This window comes from Pseudophryne corroboree, chromosome 4 (assembly GCF_028390025.1).
Source record: "Pseudophryne corroboree isolate aPseCor3 chromosome 4, aPseCor3.hap2, whole genome shotgun sequence".
Lineage (NCBI taxonomy): Eukaryota > Metazoa > Chordata > Amphibia > Anura > Myobatrachidae > Pseudophryne > Pseudophryne corroboree.
The window spans coordinates 886,496,978-886,516,323 of record NC_086447.1 but is presented as its reverse complement, the minus strand read 5'-3'; the positions used below and the strand labels follow the sequence as shown (position 1 = coordinate 886,516,323).

Below are 19,346 nucleotides of genomic sequence, written 5' to 3'. Positions count from 1 at the left end.
TTAGAAATTATCAGTTGTTATCGGGGGAAACCCACGCATCATCACACACCTCATTTAATTTCTCAGATTCAGGAAAACTACAGGTAGTTTTTCCTCACCGAACATAATACCCCTTTTTGGTGGTATTCGTATTATCAGAAATGTGTAAAACATTTTTCATTGCCTCAATCATGTAACGTGTGGCCCTACTGGAAGTCACATTTGTCTCTTCACCGTCGACACTGGAGTCAGTATCCGTGTCGGCGTCTATATCTGCCATCTGAGGTAACGGGCGCTTTAGAGCCCCTGATGGCCTATGAGACGTCTGGACAGGCACAAGCTGAGTAGCCGGCTGTCTCATGTCAACCACTGTCTTTTATACAGAGCTGACACTGTCACGTAATTCCTTCCAACAGTTCATCCACTCAGGTGTCGACCCCCTAGGGGGTGACATCACTATTACAGGCAATCTGCTCCGTCTCCACATCATTTTTCTCCTCATACATGTCGACACAAAAGTACCGACATACAGCACACACACAGGGAATGCTCTGATAGAGGACAGGACCCCACTAGCCCTTTGGGGAGACAGAGGGAGAGTTTGCCAGCACACACCAGAGCGCTATATATATACAGGGATAACCTTATATAAAGTGTTTTTCCCCTTATAGCTGCTGTATAGTTAATACTGCGCCTAATTTGTGCCCCCCTCTCTTTTTTAACCCTTTCTGTAGTGTAGTGACTGCAGGGGAGAGCCAGGGAGCTTCCCTCCAACGGAGCTGTGAGGGAAAATGGCGCCAGTGTGCTGAGGAGATAGGCTCCGCCCCCTTATCGGCGGCCTTATCTCCCTTTTTTTATGTATTTTGGCAGGGGTTAAATGCATCCATATAGCCCAGGAGCTATATGTGATGCATTTTTTTGCCATCCAAGGTGTTTATTATTGCGTCTCAGGGCGCCCCCCCCCAGCGCCCTGCACCCTCAGTGACCGGAGTGTGAAGTGTGCTGAGAGCAATGGCGCACAGCTGCAGTGCTGTGCGCTACCTTGTTGAAGACAGGACGTCTTCTGCCGCCGATTTTCCGGACCTCTTCTGCCTTCTGGCTCTGTAAGGGGGCCGGCGGCGCGGCTCTGGGACCCATCCAAGCTGGGCCTGTGATCGTCCCTCTGGAGCTAATGTCCAGTAGCCTAAGAAGCCCAATCCACTCTGCACGCAGGTGAGTTCGCTTCTTCTCCCCTTAGTCCCTCGATGCAGTGAGCCTGTTGCCAGCAGGTCTCACTGAAAATAAAAAACCTAAACTAAAACTTTCACTAAGAAGCTCAGGAGAGCCCCTAGTGTGCACCCTTCTCGTTCGGGCACAGAGATCTAACTGAGGCTTGGAGGAGGGTCATAGGGGGAGGAGCCAGTGCACACCAGATAGTCCTAAAGCTTTCTTTAGATGTGCCCAGTCTCCTGCGGAGCCGCTATTCCCCATGGTCCTTACGGAGTCCCCAGCATCCACTTAGGACGTTAGAGAAATGTGTATAATAAGTATGCCCCAAAAACATAACTGTAACATGAGAGTGACTTTATGTAGAAGACAAAGAAACAGGATCCACTCATAGCTCATACCCTGGCTGAGGCTGTGCATGGAAGCTAATGAGACTTTACAGGGTACATTTTCATCTGAACCCAGTTAGAAATGGGGGCAGGCCAGGGGGTGCAGTGACGGAAGGGGGTGGGAGGACAAAGGGGAACTGAGCGGGAAGATTTGAGGAACATATGAAGTGGGGGGATAGAAGGGCGCAGGGCTGGTCCCAGAAGAGGGGCCAGCCCACAGTAAATAGTTGCACACAGTAGGAGGTAAATTTACTAAGATGGGAGTTCTATTTAAGATGGGATGTTGCCCATAGCAACCAATCAGATTCCAGGTATTATCTTCTAGAAGGTGCTAGATAAATGAGAAGTAGAATCTGATTGGTTGCTATGGATAACATCCCATCTTAAATAGAACTCCCATCTTAGTAAATATACCCCTAGGTGTTGGAACTTGGTGCAGGGGGAAGTAGGGCCCTGGACGCAGGCAGAGAAGGGCTGTGGGGAGGGTGGAGGTGGAGCAACCGGAAAGGTTATTATCTCCGCTCTGACACTGCCCATAATAACTGCAGACGGCAGTTGTACTGCGCCCCGTGACCAAGTGCTTCAACTGGCACCTCTAAAAAAAATATTATTATTATTTATTTTTTTTTTTTTGGGGGGGGGGCGCGACACTGGCCCCCTGTTCTAGTTCCTATGGTCACAACCTACAATACTAGATTACATAAAAGTTAGGCTGAAATGTATTTATGCAGTTGTGTGTTTCTGGTGGCCTAATGTGTCAGAGGTGCAGATGTATTAAGCCTGAAGACGTGATAAGTGGAAGGTGATAACACAGCAGCCAATCAGCTCATAACGGTCATTTTGCAAACCCATAATGATTGGCTGGTGCATTATCACCTTCCACTTATCACTTCTTTATCGCTTCTCCAGGCAATACATCTGACCCAGTATTAGAAAGGTACAGAATGAAAGGATGCACCAATCTGAATGGGATCGGTATGAAATACCTCTAATCAAAATCCCCACGGTCGAAATCCCGACAGCGGTTGACCGACGGTCAAAATCCCGACAAGGTCAAAATCCCGACATGGTCAAAATACGACATTTAAAATACCGACAAGGTCAAAATACTGACATGTACAATGCCGACAGGTCAAAATACCGACATGCAATTTTCATTGTTTTTTTGTGTATATGTCGACATAAGTCAACATGGACACCATATAAGTGTACCGCGTCTCCAAGCATGGCTCGCTGCGCTCGGCACACTATTATAGTACCCCTCCAGGTCCACTGGGATGGTAAAGTATGGACAAGTCGGTTTCAATGAAAAAAATCATGAAAAAGTCGGTATTTTGACCTGTCGGCATTTTACATGTCGGTATTTTGACCTTGTCGGTATTTTAAATGTCGGGATTTCGACCGGCCGGATCCCGGCACCTGCACAATGGAGCATCGCCATACAGCGATATCACTGCTGCTTCCAAGGAAGCAGTACCGATAGTTGCTCCATCCACATTTTAAATCAAACCCATTGTTCACCCTTCTGTCCAGTTCATCCCAAACAAGCTGGATGGGGTGTACTGTAGTACCAGACCATCACGCTTCCTCCTCCATGTTTGACAGTTGGCGTCACAGAGGATTATTTAATGGCGGCCTGTAAAAGCTGTGGCTTCTTGGCATACTTAAGCCCAAAATTTAAGAAGGCAATGATTTTAACAGCAAAACATGGGGTAGCCTACGGGTGGTGCTTCAAGGCCCAGGCAAGCCTCTATTTCAGAGCCTCTCAAACTTGGTCCTCAAGGCATGCCAACGGTCCAGGTTTTAAGTGTATCAATGCTTGGCTACAGCAAGCATGGATAACTTACTTAGCACCTCGTGAATTTGATTTAACCATCTGTGCTGAGCCACCTAAAATCTGGACTGTTGGGGTGCCTTGTGGACCATGTTTGAGAACCTCTACTCTGCAGTATTTCATTGCTGCAAAACAGATGTAATTTTTTAACCCATTACCTGTTCACTGAAAAGTACTTCTTTATAATACCTGTGAAATTTACATTCTCTTTCAGTTTTGGTAACCTGAACTTTTTTATCAACCTCTAGAAGTTTACTGCATCACCTTTGTACCATTTCAGGTTACTCAATGGACTTGAATTGCTTAAAATTTCAAAAGTGAAGGTGCTCTAAAACGTTTTCACCTGTAGGGTATGCGAAGTGCCCCCTTTATTCAAGTCATTAGAGGAGTAACCTGAAGCTTTTCAACTGCTATGTGAGTGGATAGCAACCAGCAGATGGATTACATTACATTAGATACATTAACAACATGGTTGTGGCAACATTTGAAGCCATTCTATTGTAACAGATTTATTAAATGCTTCTTCTTTTATCATCCCATTGACGCAGAAAGAATTGTGCAGAATTCTTGCTCTGTGACGGTGAATGCAGAGACCACAAACTTGAGCCAAAAGCAGACAGTAGACAATAACAATGGATCTCAAGGTAGAGTATAACTGCAATGTATAATATCAGTCACAGGGCAACTAACCCAAAAACAGAATCAATGATATTTGAAACATCAAGGTACAATACAGTGCTCAGTCTTACACTCACTGACTTCAAACATGTACATTTTAGGGGATGCAGTCAATATACCGGCTGTTGGGATCCAAGCATTCAGGAGACCGACGCTAAGATCCTAACAGCCGGTGAAATACCAGCACACAGAATCCCAACACACCCAATGTATTCCCACTCGGACGGTAGGTCCACGCCACCAACCGAGTGGGAACAGAACTTGTAGCCAGCGCAGCGAGCCCGTGAGGGGGCTCTCTGCCGGATTCCGGCAGACGGGATGCCACTGTCGGTATAGTGGCAGCCAGCATCCGTCTGCTGGAATATCATATATATCCCCATTTTATGGCACATGCACACTACACCTGTGCTCCAGTTCCTCTCTGCCTCAATGCAGCTCAGTCAAAACTGTTTTTGATGGATCTTACCATTGAGAATTGTTGACCTCTAGTGTGAGTACAGACTGACACATTTGTGAGTCCTAAGCCAAACTACAATACTGAACATTTCCAGTGCAATCCGCACTAACGCCATGTTTACTACAGGAATACAGGGGCGGAAGTACCGGAGACAATGGAGTCAGTTACCACCGGGCTCCAGCCCTGAAGGGGGCACCTCCTCCATTGTCCCGGCTTTCTCCATCCCCCAACAATCTCTGTATGACAGCGATGCTGCGGCGGGGGCAGAGTGGCCATACGGCAGCCTGATGGGTCTACGCGGAACGGAGGTATTTGAGCTGCCAATCGCCCGGGATTAGCACAATGGTGATCAGGGGCATTCTATGGGTGGAGCAGTAGCCGGGAGTACCCGTGTGGAGAGGAGGTGGCCGCTGACAGTGGTTTATTGCTCTGCCCGGCCCGCCTATCCCCTTTCTCCCCAACCCAGGACAGCTCATAGACAGACACGGAGCACCAACAGACACATCCTCATTCGGCACTAACAGGTGGGCAATTTCTGCAGGTAAAGGAGAGAGGACCCTGACTTCTTTCTCCATAGTGGGTGCAGCTCTTCATGTGACTAAGCTGCACCCTCTTGTGTCTGCGCTCTCCCTTTACCACATTCCTCAGTGTGTACTGTATATCTAGAAGACAAACTTCAACTGTAGTATATACAGTATATCTCTGCGCCCCCCCCCCCCCCCCCCAGTGTGTGTCACTATGCGCCCCCCCCCCCCCCCAAGTCCAAGAATAAATCACTATGGCCTCCCCGGCCCCAGTATTAATGACACCATGTCATTCCTCCCTCCCCAGGCCACAGTGTGTGTCACCCTGACAACCCAGGCCTCAGTGTGTAAGTCTCCATGTTTCCCCAGGCAACAGTGTGTGCATCGCTATGTCCCCACAGGTCCCAGTGTATGTGTCATCATGTCCTACTAGGCCCCGGTATGAATGTCCCCAGTGTGTTTCCATGTTCCCTCCACTTCCCAATATATATATATGTATCCATGTCTTCACAGACCCCGAGGTGTATGTCTCTATGCTATGTGAGTGGATAGCAACCAGCATATGGATTAAATACATTAACAATATGGTTGCGGCAACATTTGAAGCCATTCTATTGTAACAGATTTATTAAATGCTTCTTCTTTTATCATCCCATTGACGCAGAAAGCATTGTGCAGAATTCTTGCTCTGTGACGGTGAATGCAGAGACCACAAACTGGAGCCAAGAGCAGACCGTAGACAATAACAATGGACCTCAAGGTAGAATATAACTGCAATGTATAATATCAGTCACAGGGCAACTAACCCAAACACAGAAACAATGATAACATCAAAGTACAATATATATAGGCGGCCGCTGACAGTGGTTTATTGGTCTGCCCGGCCCGCCCATCCCCTTTCTCCCCAACCCAGGACAGCTCATGGACAGACAGGGAGCACCAACAGACACATCCTCATTCAGCACTAACAGGTGGGAGAGAGGACCCTGATCTCTTTCTCCATAGTGGGTGCAGCTCTTCGTGTGACTATGTTGCACCCTCTTGTGTCTGCGCTCTCCCTTTACCACATTCCTCAGTGTGTACTGTATATCTAGGTGACAAACTGCAACTTTAGTGTATACAGTATATCTCTGTGTGTCCCGCCCCCCCTCCCCAGTGTGTGTCACTATCCCCCCAGGGAGGGAGGAATGACACCATGTCATTCCTCCCTCCCCAGGCCACAGTGTGCGTCACCCTGACAACCCAGGCCTCAGTGTGTATGTCTCCATGTTTCCCCAGGCACCAGTGTGTGCATCACTATGTCCGCACAGGTCCCAGTGTATGTGTCATCATGTCCTACTAGGCCCCGGTATGAATGTCCCCCATGGCCCCAATGTATGTTTCCATGTCCCTCCCCCATGCCACAGTGTGTTTCCATGTTCCCTCCAGTTCCCAATATATATATATATATATATATATATATATGTATCCATGTCTTCACAGACCCCAAGGTGTATGTGCCCCCAAGCCCCAATATGAATATCACCTATCCCCCCAGGCCGCAGTGTATGCCACCAGGTCCCCTCCAGTCGCTGCCTCCCCCCTGGGCGCTACGGTGAAGTTACACCTTTGCAGGAATACATATGCAGAATATAGTGGTTACATTAGTCCGAGATGTGTACATCATGCATCATATGGAGAATGCAGCTGCACTTAAGTAATTGAGCAGCCCCCCCCCCCGCCCCCCCCCTCATCTAACCTCTTTAAGGAAGCAGCCTAATGTTATCCAATAGAAGTAAAAATAAGAATTTACTTACCGATAATTCTATTTCTCGTAGTCCGTAGTGGATGCTGGGGACTCCGTAAGGACCATGGGGAATAGCGGCTCCGCAGGAGACAGGGCACAAAAGTAAAAGCTTTAGGATCAGGTGGTGTGCACTGGCTCCTCCCCCTATGACCCTCCTCCAAGCCTCAGTTAGGATACTGTGCCCGGACGAGCGTACACAATAAGGAAGGATTTTGAATCCCGGGTAAGACTCATACCAGCCACACCAATCACACTGTACAACCTGTGATCTGAACCCAGTTAACAGCATGATAACAGCGGAGCCTCTAAAAAGATGGCTCACAACAATAATAACCCGATTTTTGTAACAATAACTATGTACAAGTATTGCAGACAATCCGCACTTGGGATGGGCGCCCAGCATCCACTACGGACTACGAGAAATAGAATTATCGGTAAGTAAATTCTTATTTTCTCTGACGTCCTAAGTGGATGCTGGGGACTCCGTAAGGACCATGGGGATTATACCAAAGCTCCCAAACGGGCGGGAGAGTGCGGATGACTCTGCAGCACCGAATGAGAGAACTCCAGGTCCTCCTCAGCCAGGGTATCAAATTTGTAGAATTTTGCAAACGTGTTTGCCCCTGACCAAGTAGCAGCTCGGCAAAGTTGTAAAGCCGAGACCCCTCGGGCAGCCGCCCAAGATGAGCCCACCTTCCTTGTGGAATGGGCATTTACATATTTTGGCTGTGGCAGGCCTGCCACAGAATGTGCAAGCTGAATTGTACTACACATCCAACTAGCAATCGTCTGCTTAGAAGCAAGAGCACCCAGTTTGTTGGGTGCATACAGGATAACAGCAAGTCAGTTTTCCTGACTCCAGCCGTCCTGGAAACATATATTTTCAGGGCCCTGACAACATCTAGCAACTTGGAGTCCTCCAAGTCCCTAGTAGCCGCAGGTACCACAATAAGCTGGTTCCGGTGAAACGCTGACACCACCTTAGGGAGAAACTGGGGACGAGTCCGCAGCTCTGCCCTGTCCGAATGGACAATCAGATATGGGCTTTTGTGAGACAAAGCCGCCAATTCTGACACTCGCCTGGCCGAGGCCAGGGCCAACAGCATGGTCACTTTCCATGTGAGATATTTCAAATCCACAGATTTGAGCGGTTTAAACCAATGTGATTTGAGGAATCCCAGAACTACGTTGAGATCCCACAGTGCCACTGGAGGCACAAAAGGGGGTTGTATATGCAGTACTCCCTTGACAAACTTCTGGACTTCAGGAACTGAAGCCAATTCTTTCTGGAAGAAAATCGACAGGGCCGAAATTTGAACCTTAATGGACCCCAATTTGAGGCCCATAGACACTCCTGTTTGCAGGAAATGCAGGAATCGACTGAGTTGAAATTCCTCCGTGGGGGCCTTCCTGGCCTCACACCATGCAACATATTTTCGCCAAATGTGGTGATAATGTTGTGCGGTCACCTCCTTCCTGGCTCTGACCAGGGTAGGGATGACCTCTTCCGGAATGCCTTTTTCCCTTAGGATCCGGCGTTCAACCGCCATGCCGTCATACGCAGCCGCGGTAAGACTTGGAACAGACATGATACTTGCTGAAGCAAGTCCCTTCTTAGTATCTCTTGAAGTTCCGGGTACCAAGTCCTTCTTGGCCAATCCGGAGCCACGAGTATAGTTCTTACTCCTCTCCGTCTTATAATTCTCAGTACCTTGGGTATGAGAGGCAGAGGAGGGAACACATACACCGACTGGTACACCCACGGTGTTACCAGAGCGTCCCTGCTATTGCCTGAGGGTCTCTTGACCTGGCGCAATACCTGTCCAGTTTTTTGTTCAGACGGGACGCCATCATGTCCACCTTTGGTCTTTCCCAACGGTTCACAATCATGTGGAAGACTTCCAGATGAAGTCCCCACTCTCCCGGGTGGAGGTCGTGCCTGCTGAGGAAGTCTGCTTCCCAGTTGTCCACTCCCGGAATGAACACCGCTGACAGTGTTATCACATGATTTTTCGCCCAGCGAAGAATCCTTGCTGCCATTGCCCTCTTGCTTCTTGTGCCGCCCTGTCTGTTTACGTGGGCGACTGCCGTGATGTTGTCCGACTGGATCAGCACCGGTTGACTTTGAAGCAGAGGTCTTCCTAGGCTCAGAGCATTGTAAATTGCCCTTAGCTCCAGTATATTTATGTGGAGAGAAGTCTCCAGACTTGACCACACTCCTTGGAAATTTCTTCCCTGTGTGACTGCTCCCCAGCCTCTCAGGCTGGCATCCGTGGTCACCAGGACCCAGTCCTGAATGCCGAATCTGCTGCCCTCTAGTAGATGAGCACTCTGCAGCCACCACAGAAGAGACACCCTTGTCCTTGGAGACAGGATTATCCGCTGATGCATCTGAAGATGCGATCCGGACCATTCGTCCAGCAGATCCCACTGAAAAATTCTTGCGTGAAATCTGCCGAATGGAATCGCTTCGTAAGAAGCCACCATTTTTCCCAGGACTCTTGTGCATTGATGCACTGACACTTGGCCTGGTTCTAGGAGGTTCCTAACTAGCTCGGATAACTCCCTGGCTTTCTCCTCCGGGAGAAACACCTTTTTCTGGACTGTGTCCAGAATCATCCCTAGGAACAGCAGACGTGTCGTCGGAATCAGCTGCGATTTTGGAATATTTAGAATCCACCCGTGCTGTCGTAGAACTACTTGAGATAGTGCTACTCCGACCTCCAACTGTTCTCTGGACCTTGCCCTTATCAGGAGATCGTCCAAGTAAGGGATAATTAAGACGCCTTTTCTTTGAAGAAGAATCATCATTTCGGCCATTACCTTGGTAAAGACCCGGGGTGCCGTGGACAATCCAAACGGCAGCGTCTGAAACCGATAGTGACAGTTCTGTACCACGAACCTGAGGTACCCTTGGTGAGAAGGGCAAATTGGGACATGGAGGCAAGCATCCTTGATGTCCAGGGACACCATATAGTCCCCTTCTTCCTGGTTCGCTATCACTGCTCTGAGTGACTCCATCTTGATTTGAACCTTTGTATGTAAGTGTTCAAAGATTTCAGATTTAGAATAGGTCTCACCGAGCCGTCTGGCTTCAGTACCACAAATAGTGTGGAATAATACCCCTTTCCTTGTTGTAGGAGGGGTACTTTGATTATCACCTGCTGGGAATACAGCTTGTGAATTGTTTCCAATACTGCCTCCCTGTCGGAGGGAGACGTTGGTAAAGCAGACTTCAGGAACCTGCGAGGGGGAGACGTCTCGAATTCCAATCTGTACCCCTGGGATACTACTTGTAGGATCCAGGGGTCCACTTGCGAGTGAGCCCGCTGCGCGCTGAAACTCTTGAGACGACCCCCCACCGCACCTGAGTCCGCTTGTACGGCCCCAGCGTCATGCTGAGGACTTGGCAGAAGCGGTGGAGGGCTTCTGTTCCTGGGAAGGAGCTGCCTGCTGCAGTCTTCTTCCCTTTCCTCTACCCCTGGGCAGATATGACTGGCCTTTTGCCCGCTTGCCCTTATGAGGACGAAAGGACTGAGGCTGAAAAGATGGTGTCTTTTTCTGCTGAGATGTGACTTGGGGTAAAAAAGGTGGATTTTCCAGCTGTTGCCGTGGCCACCAGGTCCGATGGACCGACCCCAAATAACTCCTCCCCTTTATACGGCAATACTTCCATGTGCCGTTTGGAATCTGCATCACCTGACCACTGTCGTGTCCATAAACATCTTCTGGCAGACATGGACATCGCACTTACTCTTGATGCCAGAGTGCAAATATCCCTCTGTGCATCTCGCATATATAGAAATGCATCTTTTAAATACTCTATAGTCAATAAAATACTGTCCCTGTCAAGGGTATCAATATTTTCAGTCAGGGAATCCGACCAAGCCACCCCAGCGCTGCACATCCAGGCTGAGGCGATCGCTGGTCGCAGTATAACACCAGTATGTGTGTATATACTTTTTAGGATATTTTCCAGCCTCCTATCAGCTGGCTCCTTGAGGGCGGCCGTATCTGGAGACGGTAACGCCACTTGTTTTGATAAGCGTGTGAGCGCCTTATCCACCCTAGGGGGTGTTTCCCAACGCGCCCTAACTGCTGGCGGGAAAGGGTATAACGCCAATAATTTTCTATCGGGGGAAACCCACGCATCATCACACACTTCATTTAATTTATCTGATTCAGGAAAAACTACAGGTAGTTTTTTCACACCCCACATAATACCCTTTTTTGTGGTACTTGTAGTATCAGAAATATGTAACACCTCCTTCATTGCCCTTAACATGTAACGTGTGGCCCTAATGGAAAATACGTTTGTTTCTTCACCGTCGACACTGGAGTCAGTGTCCGTGTCTGTGTCGACCGACTGAGGTAATGGGCGTTTTAAAGCCCCTGACGGTGTTTGAGACGCCTGGACAGGTACTAATTGGTTTGCCGGCCGTCTCATGTCGTCAACCGACCTTGCAGCGTGTTGACATTATCACGTAATTCCCTAAATAAGCCATCCATTCCGGTGTCGACTCCCTAGAGAGTGACATCACCATTACAGGCAATTGCTCCGCCTCCTCACCAACATCGTCCTCATACATGTCGACACACACGTACCGACACACAGCACACACACAGGGAATGCTCTGATAGAGGACAGGACCCCACTAGCCCTTTGGGGAGACAGAGGGAGAGTTTTCCAGCACACACCAAAACGGTATAATTATACAGGGACAACCTTATATAAGTGTTTTCCCTTATAGCATCTTAATATATTATAATATCGCCACACAAAATGCCCCCCCTCTCTGTTTTAACCCTGTTTCTGTAGTGCAGTGCAGGGGAGAGCCTGGGAGCCTTCCTAGCAGCGGAGCTGTGTAGGAAAATGGCGCTGTGTGCTGAGGAGAATAGGCCCCGCCCCCTTTTCGGCGGGCTTCTTCTCCCGTTTTTCTGACAACCTGGCAGGGGTTAAATACATCCATATAGCCCCAGAGGCTATATGTGATGTATTTTTAGCCAGCATAGGTACTTTCATTGCTGCCCAGGGCGCCCCCCCCAGCGCCCTGCACCCTCAGTGACCGTTGGTGTGAAGTGTGCTGAGAGCAATGGCGCACAGCTGCCGTGCTGTGCGCTACCTTAAGAAGACTGGGAAGTCTTCAGCCGCCGATTTCTGGACCTCTTCTCTCTTCAGCATCTGCAAGGGGGTCGGCGGCGCGGCTCCGGTGACCCATCCAGGCTGTACCTGTGATCGTCCCTCTGGAGCTAGTGTCCAGTAGCCTAAGAAGCCAATCCATCCTGCACGCAGGTGAGTTCACTTCTTCTCCCCTAAGTCCCTCGTTGCAGTGAGCCTGTTGCCAGCAGGACTCACTGAAAATAAAAAACCTAACAAAACTTTTACTCTAAGCAGCTCTTTAGGAGAGCCACCTAGATTGCACCCTTCTCGGCCGGGCACAAAAACCTAACTGAGGCTTGGAGGAGGGTCATAGGGGGAGGAGCCAGTGCACACCACCTGATCCTAAAGCTTTTACTTTTGTGCCCTGTCTCCTGCGGAGCCGCTATTCCCCATGGTCCTTACGGAGTCCCCAGCATCCACTTAGGACGTCAGAGAAAAATGACATTACATTAAGCTGCTGTGACATCACTGGGCCTGCCCCATCTATGAACCCATCAAGACACGCAGTGCTCTCTCTCACGGAGGGCGGGATGTACTAATGTACATCGCCGCCCTGCGCCACGATGCTGATCGCATATGTACTAACATATGCGATCAGCATTGCGGAGGACAGCTCTTCCGATAAGAGCTGTCCTCCGCGATGCGCAGCGGCAGCCTGACTTCCGGGATTCGGCCCCAGGAGTCAGTCTGCGCATGCGCGGGGTGACGGGGGGCGGCCGCAGGGCATGCTGGGAGGGATCCGATCGGATCCCTCACACAGCGCCGCGGAGAGAAGCCCATAGGCTTCTGTGGACGTACGCCAACTAAAGCTGGCGTACCCCGCCGCGGCGCTGTCCTGCCGGACGGGGGTTAGTACATCAGGAAAATGCGGTAAACAGGGAGTTTACCGCATTTTACGCTTAGTACATCCCGCCCTGAGTAACCGTAGCTGAGTGAATTCTGAAACTTGTGTTTAATTTACAAAAATTATTTCCATTTCCATTTCCAGAGCTGCATTTCAACATAAATGTTACTGTATCATCAAACAATGGCCTTAATTCAGAAAAAATACAGAAAAGAAGGAATGAGAACAGTGATGAGCCCAAACCATGCTATGGGAAAAAGATGAAAGTAGGACCCACCAAAAATCAATGAGAGACCTCAATTCTTAAGGAGAGTTATAACATCTCCCAGGTATGTGCTCTCCTCTCTAGGTCAGATACATAGCGTACCAGGTGTGGTCAGATGGTAGATGCTAGAATCAAGTGGGCTAAGGGACCTTTTCCGTAAGGGTGAGGAGTTACGATGCAAGGGGGAGGAGCTAGGCCAGCGGGATAGTTTCTCTACTATCCACGCCACCAACTATTACCTTTAGTAATTAGGTGGTGAGCGAAGCGGAGCGGAGCGAGCCACCGTGCCCGAAGCGTGGCGAGCGAACTTTTCGGGTACCCTGTTCGCCCGTAGCTCCTCCCCCTGGTGACGTAGCTCCTCCCCTCAATACGTCACAAGGTCCCTTCAGCCCCTCCGATATAGAACCAACCGTGGTCAGATGGGAGAGCTGGCAACTGGACCACCTGTAGCAGTGATTTATACAACATACAGCACATGAAATAAATTACATTTTAAAAGGATATAACTGCATGAATCAATTTCCTCCTTCCTGTCACACACAAAGTTTGGTGTCATTTAAACGGCTTCCTTTACCACCTGGCAGTTTACAATTCGATACATTTATCACATAGCTTCAAAATACGGTTTATATTTGATTTCTCAAACAAATGTTCCTCTTCCCTTTCCTGCATATACCATGTAGGATTTGTATATCAATCAAACCAGCTATATTAATAAATACAGGTTCCAAACCCAATCTGACACTTTACATATGGAATAAGGAAATCCCCCGTGATTAACACCTTTGTCTAAGGAACTTACACTCCAAGCACACTACCTGCTGTGCACTGACCAACACATCAAAAAGTCTTATCACACTTGTGAGAGTGGACCATTGCACAGAGCGCAGTGATATAACATAAAGACACATTTCGCTGACGTCCTAGTGGATGCTGGGAACTCCGTAAGGACCATGGGGAATAGACGGGCTCCGCAGGAGACTGGGCACTCTAAAAGAAAGATTAGGTACTATCTGGTGTGCACTGGCTCCTCCCTCTATGCCCCTCCTCCAGACCTCAGTTAGAATCTGTGCCCGGCCAGAGCTGGGTGCTCCTAGTGGGCTCTCCTGAGCTTGCTAGAAAAGAAAGTATTTGTTAGGTTTTTTATTTTTAGTGAGCTTCTGCTGGCAACAGACTCACTGCTACGTGGGACTGAGGGGAAAGAAGCAAACCTACCTGCTTGCAGCTAGCTTGTGCTTCTTAGGCTACTGGACACCATTAGCTCCAGAGGGTTCGAACACAGGGCCTGACCTCGATCGTTCGTTCCCGGAGCCGCGCCGCCGTCCCCCTTGCAGAGTCAGAAGACAGAAAAAACGACGAAATCGGCGGCAGAAGACTCCTGTCTTCATTAAGGTAGCGCACAGCACCGCAGCTGTGCGCCATTGCTCCCACAGCACACCACACACTCCGGTCACTGTAGGGTGCAGGGTGCTGGGGGGGGGCGCCTTGGGCAGCAATTATAATACCTTTTTGGCACTAAAAATACACATAATACAGTCTGGCACTGTTTATGTGTAAAAACCCCCGCCATTAAGTTACACAAAACGCGGGACAGAAGCCCGCCGCTGAGGGGGCGGGGCCTTCTTCCTCAGCACACCAGCGCCATTTTCCCTTCACAGCTCCGCTGGAAGCAGCTCCCCAGGCTCTCCCCTGCAGTATCCTGATACAAGAAGGGTAAAAAAGAGAGGGGGGCACATAAATTTAGGCGCAAATAAGATAATTAAGCAGCTATTGGGTAAATCACTTATTATAGTTAAAATCCCTGGGTTATATAGCGCTGTGGTGTGTGCTGGCATACTCTCTCTCTGTCTCCCCAAAGGACTTTGTGGGGTCCTGTCCTCAGTCTGAGCATTTCCTGTGTGTGTGCGGTGTGTCGGTACGGCTGTGTCGACATGTTTGATGAGGAGGGTTACGTGGAGGCGGAGCAAGGGCAGATGTGTGGTGTCGCCCCCGTCGGGGCCAACACCTGATTGCATGGATATGTGGAAGGTCTTAACCGACAGTGTCAACTCCTTACATAAAAGGTTCGATGATGCAGCAGCCTTGGGACAGCCGGGGTCTCAGCCCGCGCCTGCCCAGGCGACTCAGAAGCCATCAGGGGCTCATAAACGCCCTCTGGCTCAGATGGTAGACACAGATGTCGACACGGAGTCTGACTCCAGTGTAGACGATGATGAGACAAATGTACAGTCTAAAAAGGCCATCCGATGCATGATTACTGCAATGAAAGATGTACTACACATTTCTGATGTTAACCCGGTTACCACCAAAAGGGGTATTATGTTTGGGGAGAAAAAGCAGCCAGTGACTTTTCCCCGATCTGATGAATTAAATGAATTGTGTGAAGAAGCGTGGAGTTCCCCTAATAAGAAAATAAGATTTTACTTACCGATAAATCTATTTCTCGTAGTCCGTAGTGGATGCTGGGGACTCCGTCAGGACCATGGGGAATAGCGGCTCCGCAGGAGACAGGGCACAAAAGTAAAAGCTTTAGGATCAGGTGGTGTGCACTGGCTCCTCCCCCTATGACCCTCCTCCAAGCCTCAGTTAGGATACTGTGCCCGGACGAGCGTACACAATAAGGAAGGATTTTGAATCCCGGGTAAGACTCATACCAGCCACACCAATCACACTGTACAACCTGTGATCTGAACCCAGTTAACAGCATGATAACAGCGGAGCCTCTGAAAAGATGGCTCACAACAATAATAACCCGATTTTTGTAACAATAACTATGTACAAGTATTGCAGACAATCCGCACTTGGGATGGGCGCCCAGCATCCACTACGGACTACGAGAAATAGATTTATCGGTAAGTAAAATCTTATTTTCTCTGACATCCTAGTGGATGCTGGGGACTCCGTCAGGACCATGGGGATTATACCAAAGCTCCCAAACGGGCGGGAGAGTGCGGATGACTCTGCAGCACCGAATGAGAGAACTCCAGGTCCTCTTTAGCCAGGGTATCAAATTTGTAGAATTTTACAAACGTGTTCTCCCCCGACCACGTAGCTGCTCGGCAGAGTTGTAATGCCGAGACCCCTCGGGCAGCCGCCCAGGATGAGCCCACCTTCCTTGTGGAATGGGCCTTGACAGATTTAGGCTGTGGCAGGCCTGCCACAGAATGTGCAAGTTGAAATGTGCTACAAATCCAACGAGCAATCGTCTGCTTAGAAGCAAGAGCACCCAGTTTGTTGGGTGCATACAGGATAACAGCGAGTCAGTTTTCCTGACTCCAGCCATCCTGGAAACCTATATTTTCAGGGCCCTGACAACATCTAGCAACTTGGAGTCCTCCAAGTCCCTAGTAGCCGCAGGTACCCCAATAAGCTGGTTCAGGTGAAACGCTGACACCACCTTAGGAAGAAACTGGGGACGAGTCCGCAGCTCTGCCCTGTCCGAATGGACAATCAGATATGGCTTTTGTGAGACAAAGCCGCCAATTCTGACACTCGCCTGGCCTCGGCCAGGGCCAACAGCATGGTCACTTTTCATGTGAGATATTTCAAATCCACAGATTTGAGCGGTTTAAAATGTGATTTGAGGAATCCCAGAACTACGTTGAGATCCCACAGTGCCACTGGAGGCACAAAAAGAGGGTTGTATATGCAATACTCCCTTGACAAACTTCTGGACTTCAGGAACTGAAGCCAATTCTTTCTGGAAGAAAATTGACAGGGCCGAAATTTGAACCTTAATGGACCCCAATTTGAGGCCCATAGACACTCCTGTTTGCAGGAAATGCAGGAATCGACCGAGTTGAAATTTCTTCGTGGGGCCTTCCTGGCCTCACACCACGCAACATATTTTCGCCACATGTGGTGATAATGTTTTGCGGTCACCTCCTTCCTGGCTTTGACCAGGGTAGGAATGACCTCTTCCGGAATGCCTTTTTCCCTTAGGATCTGGCGTTCCACCGCCATGCCGTCAAACGCAGCCGCGGTAAGTCTTGGAACAGACCTGGTACTTGCTGAAGCAAGTCCCTTCTTAGCGGCAGAGGCCATGAGTCCTCTGTGAGCATTTCTTGAAGTTCCGGGTGCCACGTCCTTCTTGGCCAATCCGGAGCCACGAGTATAGTTCTTACTCCTCTACGTCTTATAATTCTCAGTACCTTGGTTATGAGAAGCAGAGGAGGGAACACATACACCGACTGGTACACCCACGGTGTTACCAGAACGTCCACAGATATTGCTTGAGGGTCTCTTGACCTGGCGCAATACCTGTCCAGTTTTTTGTTCAGGCGGGACGCCATCATGTCCACCTTTGGTCTTTCCCAACGGTTCACAATCATGTGGAATACTTCCCGATGAAGTCCCCACTCTCCCGGGTGGAGGTCGTGCCTGCTGAGGAAGTCTGCTTCCCAGTTGTCCACTCCCGGAATGAACACTGCTGACAGTGCTATCACATGATTTTTCGCCCAGCGAAGAATCCTTGCAGTTTCTGCCATTGCCCTCCTGCTTCTTGTGCCGCCCTGTCTGTTTACGTGGGCGACTGCCGTGATGTTGTCCCACTGGATCAATACCGGCTGACCTTGAAGCAGAGGTCTTGCTAAGCTTAGAACATTGTAAATTGCCCTTAGCTCCAGTATATTTATGTGGAGAGAAGTCTCCAGACTTGATCACACTCCCTGGAAATTTTTTCCCTGTGTGACTGCTTTCCAGCCTCTCAGGCTGGCATCCGTGGTCACCAGGACCCAGTCCTGAATGCCGAATCTGCGGCCCTTTAGTAGATGAGCACTCTGCAGCCACCGCAGAAGAAACACCCTTGTCCTTGGAGACAGGGTTATCCGCTGATGCATCTGAAGATGCGATCCGGACCATTTTTCCAGCAGATCCCACTGAAAAGTTCTTGCGTGAAATCTACCGAATGGAATCGCTTCGTAAGAAGCCACCATTTTTCCCAGGACCCTTGTGCAATGATGCACTGACACTTTTCCTGGTTTTAGGAGGTTCCTGACTAGCTCGGATAACTCCCTGGCTTTCTTCTCCGGGAGAAACACCTTTTTCTGGACTGTGTCCAGAATCATCCCTAGGAACAGCAGACGTGTCGTCGGAAACAGCTGCAGTTTTGGAATATTTAGAATCCACCCGTGCTGTCGTAGAACTACTTGAGATAGTGCTACTCCGACCTCCAACTGTTCTCTGGACCTTGCCCCTATCAGGAGATCGTCCATTTTCTTTGAAGAAGAATCATCATTTCGGCCATTACCTTGGTAAGGACCCGGGGTGCCGTGGACAATCCAACCGGCAGCGTCTGAAACTGATAGTGACAGTTCTGTACCACGAACCTGAGGTACCCTTGGTGAGAAGGGCAAATTGGGACATGGAGGTAAGCATCCCTGATGTCCCGGGACACCATATAGTCCCCTTCTTCCTGGTTCGCTATCACTGCTCTGAGTGACTCCATCTTGATTTGAACCTTTGTATGTAAGTGTTCAACTATTTCAGATTTAGAATAGGTCTCACCGAGCCGTCTGGCTTCAGTACCACAATATAGTGTGGAATAATACCCCTTTCCTTGTTGTAGGAGGGGTACTTTGATTATCACCTGCTGGGAATACAGCTTGTGAATTGTTTCCACTACTGCCTCCCTGTCGGAGGGAGACGTTGGTAAAGCAGACTTCAGGAACCTGCGAGGGGGAGACGTCTCGAATTTTCCAATCTGTACCCCTGGGATACTACTTGTAGGATCCAGGGGTCCACTTGCGAGTGAGCCCACTGCGTGCTGAAACTCTTGAGACGACCCCCCCCACCGCACCTGAGTCCGCTTGTACGGCCCCAGCGTCATGCTGAGGACTTGGCAGAAGCGGTGGAGGGCTTCTGTTTCTGGGAATGGGCTGCCTGCTGCAGTCTTCTTCCCTTTCCTCTATCCCATGGCAGATATGACTGGCCTTTTGCCCGCTTGCCCTTATGGGGACGAAAGGACTGAGGCTGAAAAGACATTGTCTTTTTCTCCTTTATACGGCAATACTTCCATGTGCCGTTTGGAATCTGCATCACCTGACCACTGTCGTGTCCATAAACAACTTCTGGCAGATATGGACATCGCACTTACTCTTGATGCCAGAGTGCAAATATCCCTCTGTGCATCTCGCATATATAGAAATGCATCCTTTAAATGCTCTATAGTCAATAAAATACTGTCCCTGTCAAGGGTATCAATATTTTCAGTCAGGGAATCCGA

The 19,346-nt window shown here is 49.4% G+C and overlaps 1 protein-coding gene across 1 annotated transcript in view; it reads left to right on the top strand.

Annotated features, from left to right (window-relative positions):
* Window positions 1-19,346, top strand: part of LOC134910615 (uncharacterized protein DDB_G0273453/DDB_G0273565-like) — a 139,689-nt gene that overhangs the window by 75,827 nt on the left and 44,516 nt on the right. The window contains exons 6-8 of the mRNA XM_063918869.1: window positions 3,957-4,052; window positions 5,732-5,827; window positions 13,003-13,187. Of these exons, the coding sequence (XP_063774939.1) occupies window positions 3,957-4,052; window positions 5,732-5,827; window positions 13,003-13,148 (338 nt within the window). The 3' untranslated portion in view covers window positions 13,149-13,187. The remainder of the gene's footprint in view (window positions 1-3,956; window positions 4,053-5,731; window positions 5,828-13,002; window positions 13,188-19,346) is intronic.